Source organism: Cimex lectularius, unplaced genomic scaffold, assembly GCF_000648675.2.
Source record: "Cimex lectularius strain Harlan isolate CLEC.00 unplaced genomic scaffold, Clec_2.1 scaffold28, whole genome shotgun sequence".
Taxonomy (NCBI): Eukaryota; Metazoa; Arthropoda; class Insecta; order Hemiptera; family Cimicidae; genus Cimex; species Cimex lectularius.
The window spans coordinates 652,749-670,557 of record NW_019392712.1 but is presented as its reverse complement, the minus strand read 5'-3'; the positions used below and the strand labels follow the sequence as shown (position 1 = coordinate 670,557).

General features: G+C 35.2%; 1 protein-coding gene across 2 annotated transcripts; it reads right to left on the bottom strand.

Moving 5' to 3' along the window:
* Positions 1–1,446: 1,446 nt before the first annotated feature.
* LOC106669987 (zinc finger protein 250-like) lies at positions 1,447–17,138 on the bottom strand. 2 transcript variants are annotated; one of them, XM_014399939.2, is made up of 8 exons: positions 16,813–17,138; positions 10,994–11,606; positions 9,863–9,991; positions 7,802–8,401; positions 6,466–6,662; positions 6,131–6,398; positions 5,801–6,077; positions 1,447–2,945 (listed from the first exon to the last, which is right to left on the bottom strand). In XM_014399939.2, exons 2-8 carry the CDS (start codon positions 11,585–11,587, stop codon positions 2,626–2,628), a joined length of 2,385 nt encoding a protein of 794 aa, XP_014255425.1. In that variant the 5' UTR covers positions 11,588–11,606; positions 16,813–17,138; the 3' UTR covers positions 1,447–2,625. The 2 variants fall into 2 exon arrangements, with proteins under 2 accessions (XP_014255425.1, XP_024082187.1); XM_024226419.1 differs by lacking the exon at positions 16,813–17,138 and adding an exon at positions 16,054–16,213.
* Positions 17,139–17,809: the final 671 nt, after the last annotated feature.

The window sequence follows — 17,809 nt, the reverse complement described above, 5'->3', positions numbered from 1 at the left end:
AAAGAATCAAGTATTATTATGTAAATCATAACAAGCATAAATGTACCTTTAGTGAACACAATTGCAACAAACAGCAAAATTAAGTCCATCTATTTCATAAATTGCAATAAAAAAAATTTAAATGAATCATTAATACTTATCAATTTATAATAAACCTTTCTGAAATACTCAAACAAGATTATAAAAAAATCAAATAGTCAAATTACAAATAAAAAATATTCTTGTTTAAAAAAAATTTTTAGAATAACACATTTTAACAATTAATTAAAATAATCAATTCAAGTATAAAATATAACAACTATAATTTAAAAAATAGTGGCACATTTACATGAAAAAACAACTGTACATAGAACATAAATCATGGATTATAAAAAAATCTATTCTTCGTTTCTAACGTTTTAACATATAGCCAGGCTGAACATGTTAAAAGTGACTTTAAAAAAAAGTGTTTATGAAGTGAATCTCATCCTTCCTAATGCTAATGACACAGAAGCAGTTTTGACTAAAGCGTTTATTAACGGAAAAACCAAATCAGTTCGTTCATAGTTGTAATACTGAATGCGGTGTTTTCAAAACTCACTTGTAGCATCATCTAGACCACTAATTGACTTATTTCAAAACCAATTCAGATCGTTTAAAAGACTAACCAGCTCAAAACAGACTCATAGGGTTGTCTAGACTACTACGTGGCTCAATTTGAAAACCGACAATATAACCAACTTGGATTGTATCGACGACTAACCAACTCATATGATCATCTACATCTACCAGACTCAGTTTCAAAACCAACCCAGATTGTTTAGACCACTAACAGACTCAGTTCAAAACCAACAGGTGGTACATGTGTTGTAACATTATACAAATATGGAAAACTCTCTGACTTGATTTTTCTCTCGATAAACAATACGGTCAAAACCGCTGTCGTCATTCTAGTACATGTCCCTACTTAAACTACCATTAAAAATCCCATTAAAAAATAGAAAAATATATAATTATTCGGGAAATTGTTTTAAACACTTGTGGTAATAACATTACAGTCACATAAAAACAATGGATCATTTTATATAATTACTATTTAAACATAGAGTTTCTACCTGTCTATTTATAAGGAATAAAAAATATAGAGAATTCTAATATTATTAGCAGTTAACAAATTTTCTGTGGAATTATTTGGTAGAATTTTATTGCATTAAAATCTTCAAAGGTGATGCACAAAAAAACAGTTCAATATAATACAAATTACACCATTCAAATTCATGACTTTTTTAAAATTTCAAAAAATTCCGTGTTTTTACAATAAAACATGTCAACTGTTGGTACATCTCCAATATCATGGTGTTCACTTCATTTGGAAAGACGTGTTAACTTAAAAGAGAACAAAAATGTATTTATAACAATTTAAAGGGCAAAAAAAATTATAAAAGTTTGCACTCTGAAAAGTAGACGTTAAATTCATTCTTAACAATAATTCATTCAAAACAAAAACAATCATACACATACAGCTAATTTAATCTTGTAATAAAACCAAAAAATGAAGTGAGAATCTTTTGGAGAAAAAAAATGCATAAATTATTTGTATAATAGATTTGTCAATATCTTGCATACCAGTGAAAAACATTTCTGAAATTTACTAATCTTTTAATTTAAACATCTTCTAATTTTGCTTTTGTAGGATGTTTTTATGCATCAGTACTCAAAGTTGGCATTATTTATATAATTTGGTCACCCCTAATCTCTACTTATAGATCATAGATTTAAATGACGATAAAGATTTTTAAACAAGTTATAAAAATAAAAAAACTACTTTAGATTTTTTTAAAAATTTGAATTCCACTACTACAAACTTTACAAAATTTCACATAGAATTTATCTTTATCGCCAGTTATTATTTTCACCATCAACACACCATGTTAATCACAGGAATATATTATATACATATTACATTTTTCCCCTTACTTTCAGCATTGGTTTCTAGAATGACTAAGATGAAAATTTAGTTAAAACTGTGGACAAATAAATCAAAGAAATTTCAAACCAACTTTGAAAAATTACTAAAGATTTGACCAGTTAGAAAAGAATTACATATTTAACAATGGAGCCAAATTAATTCAACTGGTTGGATTTCTTGTGAAAGAAAATTAAACAAAAATAAGAAATTTGCATACCCAGATGAAATTGAAATTGTTTATTTCATAAGAACAAAAATTTTTGTACCATAGAACTTTTTTCGTTTCCTAAATGATTTTAAGTTAGTTAAAATTGGCTAACAAAAGAGAATTCCAAGAGTCTTGACCTTTCAGCAGTTCTTCAGGTCACAATTTGGCCTTACGTCAGCATTTTTAATCAAACTCAATAATTAAAATTAATTTTATACTTTGAATAGTGTTTTTAGTAAATACCAAACCCTAAGTGTATTTTGTATAAACTACAGATTTTTAAACCGAAATTTTTGCCATCTCATCAATATACTGGACACATCTATATGTAGAATAGTGGAACCATAATACGACAGCAGAAGAAATATTCTGAATGACCATGGAAATGTAATACCCCAAAAATAGTGGCAAACCATTTCACATGTTCTTAAAATCTAAAGAGGGTTAAGTACAAGTGAAAACATTAAATTTAATCTGGTATTATAGTTTCACCAGTTTCGGGTATCCAAACGTATAATGTATTCGTATCTCTGTCGAGATCCCTTGTGAAACTTATATTGTCGCTATCTTGCCGCATGTTTAGATTCAACGGGCCGGATGCTGACGTGACTGTGTCTTGAAGGATGTTTTCAGGTTCGGCCTCGGGGATTACTTCTGGAACTGGGTCGCTTCTTTCTTCGCTTACAACACTGACATTATGCTCCTTGTTGTGTGTATTGCGATGTCTTTTCATATCCGACTTGACACGGAAAGGCTTATGGCAAACATCACAATTGTACGGTTTCTCACCTATACAAAAATAAAAAATAATTATATACTTTGAATTAATGGCTCTAGGTAAACACAAGGTTACTTTAAAGTGAATTCTTAAACATGAATATAGAAGGAAATTGAACTAGTTAAAAATAGGCAGTCCTCTGACACAGAACCACAACAACTAGGCGCACTGAAGAGTATACTAAAGTTATAAAATAATAGACAAAGAAAAACTCAAGTAGTGGACAAAAATACACCAGGTAAGATTTATAAATCTTTCAAAAAGAAAGGCAGAGGGGACGCTTCTCTCCCTCAGTAGGCAGAATTTGTGTTAAATTATAGCCCTCTACCAGCTAGTCTTAACTACCATATAAAGAAGATGGCCAAGGCGAGGCAGAAACATACCTCTTATTACATACCTCTTATTTTTAATAGAAAAAAATTTAATAATAATAAAAAGCAAAATTAGTGGGAGGCAGTTAGGTCGAGAGGCCTGTTGTGATGAGACGGCATGATGCATTTTGCGGCCTGTAAAAACTTGGCCACTGGGTTTGAGGATAGAGATGAGATTTGGAGAAAAAAAGGCTACTTGTCAGTCCTCGAGAGACAATTGAAGGAAGAGGTCTCTGCATGATTGTTCACAAGAGAAAAAAAAAACTTAGAAAGTCAGTGTTTATTTGTGTGTTCTGTGGTAATGGGTGCAAGCATGTTTTACACACCGAAGAGGACAGTGCAAGTCAGTGATCACGGTGCAGCCAGGACCTACGTGGATGAGCTGTCTGAAGGTTTTACCTTTTTCTTTTATCAGGCCTGATATAATTGGAACTTTATTGGTTGTCTTATGTTTCCCTTCTTATAGATTAAATTTTAAAAGGTAAATTGTAAATTTAGTTTATTTAAAAATTAATTTGTGTTACTTTTTACTCTTTAGTTTTAAATCCCTAATTAGTAAACATTCATTGTGTTAAAGAATTTGGTTCTTTAGAAACAGGAAGCACTTCATATTTGGGTTAATTAATGTGGAGTAACCTAAGGTAGAAGCCTTTATTTTCTCTTTTTTTAGGAGGGAGGCTTTTGTACAACAATACCGTGTGTGGTACCCATTTATTAATTATTTTTCCTCAATAAAATTTTCTTCCTAACACTTGTCACTCCCTTCAACATGTCCCCCCTTTTCCAGCTGCCACTAATGCAGGTAGCAGCTCTGATCGGGAGTGCCTAGCACTATGTCAAGAGAAACCTAACACAGCACATATTCTTTGTTTGGCATTAGCCCTGTTTTAGAAAGGCCTCTTTCAGATGAAGGAGTTCGGTTGATTCAACTGTTGACTCTCAACTAGTCAGTTGCCATGTGACTTAACTTCTCTTTCCAACATGTTGTTAAAACCTGAGAAAGCAGGAGCATGTCTTAGGACTCTTTCAGACGAGGCGGTTTGGTTTATTCAACTACGTTGCCCAGTTGACTCTCAACTAGTTTACTGCCGTGTGAAGACTCAGTTTCACACCAGCCAACTTGTGAAATCAACCTCTGTTCCCAACAGGAGGTCAGTGCAATGTTAGAACCCGAGGAAGCAGGAGTACTTCTTGTGCTTGCTCTTCTGCAAAAAGAAAAGCAAAAAAGGAGGAAACCCAGTAAAGAAAAGTAACTGATTGTACTCAGTTGTTATAAAATTGGAAAATGGGTGCTTTCTTTCAAATACTGTTGTGGCTACTTCTCTCCAAGCTTTGCTTCTTTTAATTTTATCAATACACTCCTCACACCTCATGTCCCATATAACGGGACTAATATGAATATCTTCAATAAACTGCTCCACATTGAAACTTGCAATTGCAACACTTTCCATGGCGAACTCAGTTGACTCAACTAGGTGACTGGTGCGAAGGACAAATGCCAAGCAGTGTCTTTTGAGTTGAGTCAACCAGCGGGGATGAGAACATGAGCGGCACTTGTACCACTGGCCACCCACCTGGGCGGACGAGTTGACTGGGTGTGAAGGGGTTGGGGTGATTCCCAAACATTTTGCTGCCATGTTACCCTTCTTGACACCTGTCGGTTCAACTAGTTGAATCACCTAGTCGCCTCGTCTGGAAGAGGCCTTATGCAAAAAAATAAGGAACTCGAGTCAAAGAAGTGTGGGTTCATCTATTGCTACAAAAATTGGAAAATGGGTGCTTTCTTACTCCTCACACTTAATGTTCTCTATCGTGGAAAAATTTTTTCAATGAAATGTTCCATATTGAAACTGCAATGTCAATGTTTTCTACGGTGGGCTCAGTTGGCTCAACTAGGTGATTGGCGTGAAGGAAATGCCAAGTAGTCTTTTTTTGTGTTGAACCAGTGAGGATGAGAAGTGGGCAAACGAGTTTACAGCATGTGAAGGGGTTCAGGAGGTTTCCAATCATTACCTGGCTACACTCAAACAACCAATCTAGTTTAACTAGTTGAATCAATTAACAGTGGTCAAAGAGTCCTCAGGTAAACATCAAAAGAGATGTGCAAAGACGCACTGAGGAAAGTGTAGTCTTATAAAAACAAGTGAACTTTTCAAGGTATGGTTATAAATAGCGGTTCCACAATAGACCTATATAAGTTAGAGAAAAGGTTTGGAATCCTTATTCATCCCCCCCCCAAAAAAAAGGATGGATGAGGTGGCAGGATTGCACCAAAAAAGGTGCGATGTGCACAAAAGAAAGGAACAGTCCCCAGTGGCCTTCCACGGAATAATGAAACTCCCCATTCTTACATTTCTTGCATTAGATTAACCAAAAGGTGACATTATCTGACAAGAAACACCTATTTTGGTTTGGTTCTGCAAATTTTCAATGAACAAAGGGACAACTTTAACCCTAGCGGTTTAAATGGTTATTCAAAGGAATTCTATAACAACCTGTGTGGATACGTCGGTGGTTGACCAAATATGATGAAGCTCTAAATGGTTTTCTGCAAAATTCACATATGTAATTTTTTTCACCGGTGTGTATGCGTCGGTGAACAATCAATGAATACTTTCTTGCAAAATCCTTTCCACAGAATTCGCACTGGTATTGTTTTGTATTTGAATGTATCGACGTCATGTGATATTTCAAATCTCCCCATTGCCGAAAATTCCGCCCGCAGTCTTCACATTTATAAGGTTTATCTCCAGAATGCATTCGCATATGGACCTGAAAATAAAATTTTTTACATACAATTTTTGGGTTTAATGCAGAAAACATACCCTCAGAGCATTGGCAGCGAAAAAAGCTTTCCCACACACATCACATTGATGAGGTCGTCTTCCTGAATGCGACCTCACATGATAAAGTAAGGAATTACGATGGCTGAAAGTTCTTGAACAATGTGGGCACTGAATTACTTTTTTCAATTTTGGAGGTTTTTCACCGTCCTTTTCATTGGAAGAGCCAAAACCCATGGAATCTTTTCTGCTCACACTTTGAATAGTCATTTCTGGGGGAATATTTAAGTTGTCTGAATACTTCCAAGTTCTAAAACGACATCAGCATTAACAAAATTTTCAAATTAACTTCATCCAATGTAAAAAAAATCACAAACCTTATTTTATCATCGACTTCTTCATCCCCACTTCCAGCCTGAATGTTCACAACATGTCTAATACCTTCCATCATATCTTCAGGCTCACTGAATTCGTCTATTTGCGTAAAAGTTGTATGTGCTGTAGTAATATGCGATTCGTACGCTTTTTCACGTCGGAACACACGTCCACAGATGTTGCATGTGAAATTTGATTCCTAATAAAAATATTAACACACTGTTTCAATAATGTAAAAATTTTCATAAAACAGCACAATGGAAAATTATCTCACAAAACTTTGAATTAATCTAAATGGTCAAAACTAATCACAACTTATTTTTACACTTAAAACTTATGTTAGGAAATTTTTCACGGTGAATCTGCTGGTGCTATTAGAATAATTTTAATAAGTTGGTGTTTAATAAGTTAAGCTTACCAGGTGATCATTTTTTTTTTTTTAAATGAAATGCTCTAATTTTTTCACACATTTTGAAAGTACTTCCCATTCTAAAAAAATTATACCAGAAGATCAACAATTTATTGATTTGTTCTGGAGATATGAAAGTTTTTTGTTCTGAACTTGATAATTTCATTTTATCATGTAACTGGTTAAAAAAAGGAGAAAATTGAAAATTTAATAAAATAAAATAATAAAATTTAAATTATGTTGATATTTTAAAACATAAATTAAACAGCAACATTCAGTTACACAATAAATTTAAATTACCGAGTACTAGAATGAAATCAATGAATTTTTGAGTTTCTGGTATTTTTATGTTTTTTATTTTATTTTTATTTATTTATTTTTCTTTAATAGAAGGATTTTCAAAACGTATGAAAAAATAGGGCATTACATTTGAATTTTTTTGATCAAATTACATAATAAATTAAAATAATAGAGTTCTGAAGGAAAAATTCAATATTTTCAGAAAGAAATGATGAATTTTGGAATTGCTGTTATTATTTTTTTACAATGGAAAGAACTTCAAAATGAGTGCAGAAAATTCAGCCTTTCTTGCACATTGTGAGTCGTTTACATTCCAAAATAATAATATCAGAAACTCAAAAATTCACTGATTCATCACGAATATTGAAGTTAGATATATTTTATTCAGTTAATTTTTTTTTCTCCTTTTTGTAATTTTTTAAAATAGTTAAATAAATTAAAATTTTCAAGACTTGTTTGAAAAAAAGATTATCACCAGGTCAACTTAATCCCCGAACTTATTAAAATTTTAATAGCATTAGCAGATTCTACATAAAAAATTACCTTTGAAAAACTCACAATATATATACATATTATACACACACACACACTACCACTTTGAACATAAAAATTTTATACATAAATCTTACCTGCTGCTGGGATGATGGCTGTTGCTGCTGCTCTGTCTGTGAATGTTGCTGCTGTTGTCTTTGTTGTTGTGGCTGTTGCTGTTGTTGAAGTTGTTGCTGTGGCTGTTGTTGTGTTGACTGGTGGGATTCATCTGACTTAATAGTAAATGAATCTTGAATTACCGGGCCGGATGGAGTCTGGTACTGAATTATATGCTGTTCCGATAATTCATTAGCTACATGAAGTAGGTTCGGCTCATAATGCGCTTTTAAATGCGCAAAGAACTTGATCTGGTTTGAGCACTGCGATCCACACAATTCGCAAGTGTACACTTTTGAAACATGTGTTGATTTATGCGAAAAATACGCGGCCTGGTTGTTCAGGACGAGGCCACATTTATTGCATTTGTAAGTGCGAGGAAGTATTTGCCTCGTATTTGGTTGAGTTTTCAATATCCTTGGAATCCTTTTCTTGTGCGGCAAACTTCTTTTAGCCGACTTCAATTCGTTACTGGCCCCTTCGCCTTCAGAATCCCCTTCTTCCCCTTCTTGCTGATCTCCGCTAATACTGTTATCACTATTTTGGTTCTCTGTCTTTAAGTCATGCGATTTGATCATGTCCTGGAAAAAGAATCAATATGATTGTTGTTCTTCGTTTCAAAATGCAATACAGGTTAAGTTGCTTCGTATGAAAGTGTTTAAAAAATAGGATGACCAAATGGAAAAATAGTACCAATTTTTTTGACAAACGTTGAATTAAATTGTGAAATGTGAGGTTTAATAAACCAGCAGCTTGATCAACTCCAATCATCCTGGTATTAACCTTTTTGGGAATCTTGACAAGTTATCTAGTTCGGGCTTGGAGTCTCTCAGAGTTATCTCGCCCTTGCGGTTTTTTGCCTTTCAGAAGCCTTAGCTGGACATTCACGGCACCTATTCAGCTAAGGTTGTATCAAATTTGTAACAGACACCTCAGTGGTGAATGGACACCTCCACCACCCTTCTTTTGCGTCCTCATCTTCAACGATACGTTCTTTTCCCCCCTTTTCACAATTTTGCCTCTCCCTCAAACTTTTGTAAAATTCAACACGCACCTTTTTCTGGAAATACCATTTGACCACAATATAAACATCTCTTTGGGAATGTCCTACTTTCGCCTAGCCTGCCCTTCCCAACCCTTTACCCTATTGTCTTACTAATTTTTCACCTCTTGTCTGCCAAGTGCCCTCAGTTTGAATTTCACATCGTTTACAATCATAGTAATTTTCAAAATATATTTTTGGTTTTCTTGTCCTTATTTATATATCTTTATGATGGTACTGGGGTGTACAGGTAGGTCAGCAGTATAGATAATGTGTGGTGTTTAGTGACCGTTAGTTAATGATTATTTGGAGATCCTGAGACCACCAGAACGCATCTCACCATCTCCGAATAAGTATAGATAATATAAAGGATGGGATCAAGAATGCTCCCTTATGACATGAATTGAATTGGGCTGATCTCATACCTCACTCTGAAGCTGCCAGTTAGGTAGGCCCTATAGAATCAATTATATTGCCTAATATTACAAATTGTGCAATATTTTTGACCGTTTAGGGTTAGTATTGAAGTTTGCTCAATGATTGAACAAAAGTTTGAGCAAATTTAATTTTTATTTGCACCATGTAGGTATTGTGCAATATTTTTTAGTTTTTTTAGTTTATGTCTAGCATCCGAAGGACGAGGACTCTCTTCATGTGTCTTGCTCACAGAAAAACATTATGCTTGGCCATCAATATTATTGCATGATAAATTGGGATCAAGATGCCATTCAATATTATTGTACAATAAAATTATTGTGCAATGTTATTTTACGTCTAGGGTCCCCCTTAAATAGAATTTCAGGATAAACTAATAGGGTAAGTAGTAAGCGTTTTATTTTATATAGGATACCAGGGTGCCAGACACTATCAAAAACATCCAGGAACCCAAGAAATATTCTTTGTTCTCTAGAGTATAAGAAATGATGTGATGATCATGGAATGATGAGAAGAATCTTATATACAAAAACTAAAGTTTCATTAAAAAAAAGAAAAAACTAACCTTGGTTGGATCTAATGAACCTTCAGATACTTGAACTTGTTCCAACACAGTTTTGTCCAAACGATTACGTAGGAGCGTTTGATTTGATAAAACTTTCTTTAAGGGAGGGAGAGGTGCCAGCCTAAGATCCTGTAAAAACATAAATTAAATATTTATAAAATAGGTAAACAGCGAAACTTCCCCTAAACGAACAAATTCTGATTCTCCAATCTTCCCATTATTTTCTTCATATTAAAAACTACAATGCAGACACTCCCAATAATGACTATATTCTGATTCTAAAACTCTCCCAATAGCGGACAGCAGCTTCCAGAAAATTTAATGTTTTCATGTTTGTTTTGCTCGCCTTCCAATATTTGCCCCATATTCCTAGATTTTGATTATGTCATTGGCAAACATGTTTAAGTCTCCAGTGTGATGACACTTAAAGAAAAATGCATATAATTAAAGTGCGAGACTTGGCTGCAAAGTTTTCTATCGGAAAGATCCAACAAAGGAAATTCTAAAGAATAAAAATTAACTTTTAATTTAATTTTTCAAACACGAAAATTACCGATCTTGAATCTTTTTTTCTCCAGTTTGGCCAAAGACTAGGACATATTCGAATAGTTTGGCCAGTGTAAGACACTACTGAGTGATCCACTTACTGGAGAAAAGATCTTGAGTTGCAAAACATTTAAGCCAAACAGACAAGCGTTTCAGATTGGCTTTACAAATTTAGAATACACACTCCATTTCTTTTAGAACCATTACTGGAGCAAAGGACCAAGGTAAAAAACTGGCTTAACAATACTGTGCCAATTTTGAATTCACAAATATAATTGTCATGATACCATCTTACGATTTAGAGCACATCTGGATAAAAACTATGCTGTTAACAAATGAGCATTTTCAGGGAGGAAAAGTTTCAAAGGAGGGTTTAACTTTCTCTTATACAAAAGTATACTCGGCACATTTGAAAAACCTTAAAAAGCTTCGGTGTTTCAAAGACGTTGATATTTTGTAATCCCCATTGTGGCTCATCTTGTAGTCCTAAACATTTTTTACACTCTTATCCCAAAGAAGACAATATTTCATTCCCTGAGATATCCGTTATAGGGAAGTTTCACTGTACATGAAAAAATTACTTACAGTCAGTGGTGCTGTTGTAGCAGGCTGAGATTGGTACAGTTTCAGCATCCTTTCTTGACTCTGAGGGTCCAAAAGTTGTTGCTGTGTGGGATCATCATCAAAGGCTTGGAAGTAGCTTGTGACCATAGTGGCAACAGTGGGCTTTTCAATGGAGACGCTCTGTAAAGGAGAGAGAGGCGCCATGGCTGTCGATTTCAGAAGCTCTGATGCAAGAATGGTATGTTGCTGTTTCTGCTGTTGGACCAGTTGTACAGCGACAAGTGCTGCAGCAAGTCGTTTGTCTTCCTCCGTCAGCTCGTGGGAAAGAAGCTCATCATCGTAATACTGACTACCCACGGCCGCAGGTACAAACTCATTGTCAGCGGTCAACTCTACTACTTGATGGTTCAAAATGTCGCCTGACAAAGGGTCTGTGACAATCTGAACTTTTTGCAGGTTCTCCGGCAACCTGTGGAGATTGATGTATTGGGCTCCGATAAGCTCAGTCGGCTCAGTGACGACAATTGTGTTTGCGGGGATTTTCGACGTGTTTAGCCTTGCCTCGACATCAACAGGGTTCAGCAACTCGTGCCGTTCAATGACTGAGGAGTCCATTTGGCTACAATACTTTGCCCTGCAATGAAAAGAGCAACATGTTAACTAATTAGAACTAAGTCAACTGTTTAGAAAATACATCTAGGGGACCACGGGAGAAGAGTGATTATCGTGGTAGACTCACAACTTGTAGACCTCACAATCGTGGGTTATACACACTCTCCCTCTACCACTACGAATTAATTACAATGCAATGCAATTTGCTCTGCTTTGTCTAACATAATTCATAAAGCCATTTAAAAAAATAAATTAATTAAAGTGGAGTGCTCAATTTTCATCACTATTTGCACTATTATCTATATCTAATTTAATTGAGGGTGGGTACTTAATAACTCACCACTTGCACTACACTAAACTAATAACTACATGCATTCTTAATACCCATAAAACAAGATCTCTTGTACTCAGTAATACCTACTTTAAATTATCTTAAACTCATTATAATGAAAGACTAAGAAAAACCCAGGAAAAAGCAAAAAGACAAAGGAAAATAGAGAAAACTATGTTAAATAATTATTAATAAAACGTGTGTAGATGTTACCAGGAATTCATTACAATGAAATATAATGAGGAAGAAGGAAATGCAAATCTGACAGCGATGATTAATGTGCGATCGTTTGAATGGATTTAATACTTTTATCAGGATTAATTCTCACAATTGAATATGATATAAAAAACCTAGTGAATTTTTGTTTCAATATGTTCATCCTAAATTTTAATAATCGCTGAAACCATAAAAATCAGAAGAAGAGAAAATATTTTTTAGATAATACCTACTTATGCATTGGGGATTTGCATTATTTTCTACATACCAGCAAATACAACTTTTTTTCTTTTCTAAGTATAAAATCATTGTTAAATGAATTAATTATTGTCTGTTTGAACTTTCCAACACAAAGGAGTCTAGATTTTGTTTTAAATCTCAACAGACAAGTTGATAATTTGTTTTAGTTGCTTTCTTTCTCTTCAAATTATTTTAAGCATATAAATAATTTTCTAATCTTTAGACTGGCAATTAAAATTATTTATATATATTTAGCTGCGATTGTAATAACAGCTCTGTTGAATTTAATCTTTGAAATGTTTTGATTCTCCTTGTACAAAGCCTGGTATTGTGTACTAAATACCACTGTATAACAACAACAATAACAATACAAATAACACTATATCACAATTTACATAAGAAGCAGGGTTGTTTGGGTAGCCAGTCCTACAGGACAGAGGGGCAATGAGGAAATCAATAAATTGGCCAAGGAAAGTTTGATGAGGACACTTATCGGCCCTGAACCATTTGAGATTAATTACATCAAGCCCGGTCAGATCAGAAAGTAATCACCCTTGTTTTGGTTATACACACGCTTCCATAGCCTACAATGTCCATTCAGCACTCCTATATCATTCTACTGCTGATACATCCTAGGTTTAGCAGTGAAACCCCTGTCCTAACTAGAGCTCAATCAAGCATTCCAACTTCCAAAGAATCCAATCCAAAATCCTTTGAACCATTGCCAAATCTATGAACTTTGTATCCAACCTTACTACTAAGCAGATCTTCAAGACCCATTTGTCCACAAAATCCCAAGCCCATACTGACGTGTCCATAAAACCTCCTACCCCATTCATATCAATCCTAAACTGTACCCCTTACATATGCAGAAGGTACCGGCCATCCTATCAGCCAGACCTAGTGGCCTTCCAAAACATTCAGGACCATATCTTCTTTTTGAAAGAATGCTTCAAAAGTAACTTTATTTTTTTTCCAAGAATTAAAAATCAATGGGCTATGCCAGGATTCAAACCCAGGACCACTACCATGGCAAAAACAAGTCGGACCTTATATCCTTATTGACCAAATCACCTTTACTTGCCCTTGCCATGAGCTATGTTGCAAATTCAAGTAATAACAGAATTAATAGATACTCTCCAATTTTCTCTACAGTACTGAAAGTAATCAAAAACACCCTTGGTTGTTATACACGTAATTGTTACGGTCGCAACTTCGCCTAGGTGGCCCAGCTGGTCAGTGGTGAAGGGGTGTGTTAAAGGATAAGAATGAAAAAAGTACCTAACCGAAAGTAATAAGTGTTGGGCACCAAGGAGAAAAGGAAAAGAAAAAAAATACATGGCTGCAGACTGGATTAAATCTCGGGGCAACAATTCAGAGACAGAGCCTCTATCCACTCGGATATGATGGTTTGTTCATCGAATCCATTCCGAAGGTCTTGAGATAGCACAAGCCCTTAATAGTTATTGGAAATAGTAACAATAATAATGATAAAATAGAAACCTATCAGATCCTTCATAAATTTATTTACAAAAAAAATCTTTTCTCCTTATTATTATTCTGTCTGATTTATATATTTATATATATTCTCCTTATTATTATTCTGCCTATCTTACAATATAAGGGATCAATTCCTCTGCCGGCAGCGTTAACAATTTATTCAGTGTAATTATCAACAATCAGGACAGCACTGACATTTTTTTGCACTCCCTTCTTATTAAAAACCATATTATAATTTGCACAAGCAGCCTCAGTGATATACAATTTTTGCAAAATATGTCCACATATCAAAAATTATATCGTAACCTACATTAAAAAGATCATCTATAATTTATATTATAAAAAAGAGGGTTTCTTTCATGTAGATTTAAGGTCACATGGGTAATGCGAAAGCTGACACACTGGCTTTATATGCTACACAGTTTTGCAACCCCAGGAAACAGATTCCCTATACAGACTTTTTCCAAATGTTAGAAACGTAAATATATAGAATAGAATGGCAAACTGTACATTCATCTTCAGACAAGGGAATGGCTTATAAGACCCTTTTCCCTCTCGTTAAAATGAAATCATGATTTAGCAACCTGGACATCATAGAAAAAGAGATAACTACCACACATTGATTAAGAACTAACTGTGGCATATGTGCTCCAAACCTTCATAAGATTGGCAGGAAACAACAACCCAATTGTGAGACGTGCGGAATAAAGGAGGACCTTAAACACATAATGCTTCACTGTCGCAAATATACATCAGACAGAAAATTCTTCTAAGAGGGTTTGCAGAAGGAAGAGATAGACGTCCATCTGGTGGAAAGGAGAGCTCTGCTGTCTCCCAGGGACCCCGATGTCTATAAGATTATTAACAAATTTTTGTGAGATATGTCCATGAAGACTATGTCGTTAAAAAGTAAATTTGTTACCCAGTTATACTTCATGGCTTATAAAAATTTTTGTAAATAAAAAGTCAAAAAAGTCAACTACATTGATGGACAAAATTAACGCACCATCCTTAAATTTTAATGTATTTACATTTATTCACATTTTGCATAGCACAAATAGGTTTGGTTGGAAAAATAAGACATTCAAAAAGAAAATGCTCATTACTTAATTCTTTAAAAAAATTGACTAAAATTATTGACTAAAGAAAAAAAAAAACATTTTTATTCCCTTTCAAACCGAGTATTTCCACCTCTGGCACGAATCACATCTGTTAAACACCTTTGCATTCCCTGGAAAAGATTTCTGCTAAAATCCTGAAGAATTCTTTCCCATTCATCAAGTACAGCAGTTTCCAACTCTTCTAAGGTGTTAGGATCTGGGTTAGTTGGTCCAAACTATGTTCAATTGGGTCAAATCGGACATCGAGCTGGCCACACCAAGCACTCATTTGCAATCTCATTCGGGTAGTCATCCACAATACGTGCTCTATGGGGCCAGGTATTATCCTGCATTAGCAAGAATTTCTCACTGATGTGGGGGCAAATGGCACATGCTCTTTAATTATGTTTTTAAGTACCTCTGTGAAGTTAGAGATCTTCCTTACGTAACAACCAATTCAATGCGGGCATCCTAGGAAATACCACCCCAGAACATTAATGAGCCACAATGGAATGCCACCTGAAGAACGATATAGCATGAGGCGTACCTTTCTCCTAAGCATCACCATATGAAATTCTGTACCATCTAAAGATCAGAAGCCAACTCTCGCCTCGTCTGTAAACAGAAGTTGTCTCCAATATTCTAATGTCAAATTCACTTGCTCCCATTTGAGTTGAAGCCTGACCACCACTGAGCTGTGGTAACAAGAGGTCCATGAGCATGGTGCCAAACCCTGATATTTTCATTAAGCCTTCTGCTTACATTCCTGGAGGAAATCAAAACATTTTGGACTTGTTTTATCAGATTTCTTAATTCATTTTCCGTAATGCTGTAATGCTTTGTGCTGCAGTTTCATAGAGCCTGACAGATGAATCTATTGTCTCTGTCTGTCTGTCTGTCTCTCTCTCCCCCTCTCTCTCGTCCATAGACCTAGGTTGACCTTCTCGTATAAAGCCCCGTTTCTCTGAAGCGCCGAAGAACCCTTCCCATTGTAGAGTGATTTACACTCAATCTCCTGGCGACTTCACGCTAGCTGTATCCTTTCTCTACTAATGTTATGACCCTGATACTGTCATACTCACTCAAATGCCTGGCTGGACACATGAAAATGATTTAAAAATAAGAATAATATCAAAGGAAATCAACAAAGCATAAAATTAACTGAAAGCTATCTTTAGGCAAAGGAGAATGGAAGGGCACAATGCTACTTTTATGTACAAATAGGATTAATCAGAACAAAAGTAAATAAATATAGTAAACAAAGCATTATTTACTGTTTATTTTGACTACTATAGCTCCTAATGCAGAAAGATATTGGATTTAATTTAAACTAAATAAATTGAGTAATGCGCTAAAATTATCCATCAGTGTATTAATCTTTATACCTAGTTATTATGGAATATAAACAAATAAATACAAGTGTCCTTTTTTATACGTATTTTTCTAGGTTTTCCTGCCACAAACTATTTCAAAGTTTCAAAATTTATAATTTTGTTTAATTTCTGAGCGTTCTGTTTTTTTTTTTTTTTTTTAAGTGTAATATTTCTTTTTCTTTGTTGCAGAAAACCTGAACGACTCACTGTGGAAAGGAATGAACTCATTCATTCGCCGATCCATTCATCGTCATTATTGTAGGTAAACCAGATGTTTATAGAATCAGTCTCCACTTTGTAATAAATATAAACATACAATAAGACGCTTAGATTGAATAAAAAATTAATAATAATAATAATTTGCAAGGAAAAAAATGTCGAGGGCTGGATTAGTTTAAAATGGAATGCCTTCCCCGGTATTGCGGAATGGGTGGTGGTCGTAATAAAAAAATTGGCCGGTTTACTTACGGAATTTGTGTACAATTTTAAATGTGGCGGTATTAAAAAAGGAGGAATCCTTATGAAGGATCCATGTAAGCCAAATCTCCTAGGTTTGGATGGCCCGTGTGAGAAGTGCGACGTCGGTTCGACGGTGGTCTTGTCTCACTTGGCTCTGAATCGGACTGGGACGGTGGCCGTCGACGGAGACCGGCCGCAATCTGCCTCCCAGTCCATTCCTCGCATTTTTCCGAATAAAGTCAATAAACTAGAATTTGAGAGAAGGATTAATAATGGAAACGTAGATATGACAACGCTGCTGGTGTAAACTGTGCCCAACTGTAGAGTACACTACCTCGGCCCTATCACTGACAACCGCCGACGTGTTACCTCAGTGATAACGGCCATATTCCATCCTTTCCAATGACCCAACCTATTGCTTCGCGAAATCGAATTTTTAACGAAATAGTTTATTTCAACCACACTCCGTGGGTCGAGAAGATTAACAGTGTGATCAGACTGAAAGAAAGGTATCCCAGTGTTAATGCCTACCGTAACTGGTATACAGATGTACATACATACATGTACATCTGTACATATAAGTTAAATAAACCAGGGACTTGGGGAATATGCTACTACCTTTTAGGCAGAGGATGATTATTTAACACTATGGCAAGCAGACCAAATGTCTTGGTGTTAGCAGCAAAAGAACAGCCGTATATTCTGACTACTTCATAGCACAGAGAAGTTTGGGAGCAAAATCAACCTAGTTTTGGTACCAAGGCGGAGGGGCAACGAGGAGGCCGACGAATTGAGCAAGGAAAGTTCGGTGAAGACACCTGTCAACTCTGAACCTTTCGGACACTTGTTTTGGTATCAGGCTAATCTAACATCCACGAACACTTTGAGCTTATCGGAGAGTGGTGCAAAAAGTGACAAGGCTGTGTGAAGAAAAGTGAACTTAAGTTCACATTGCAAAAACAGTCTCCACTGCACATCAAGAACAAAGAAAACCCGACTTCATTCA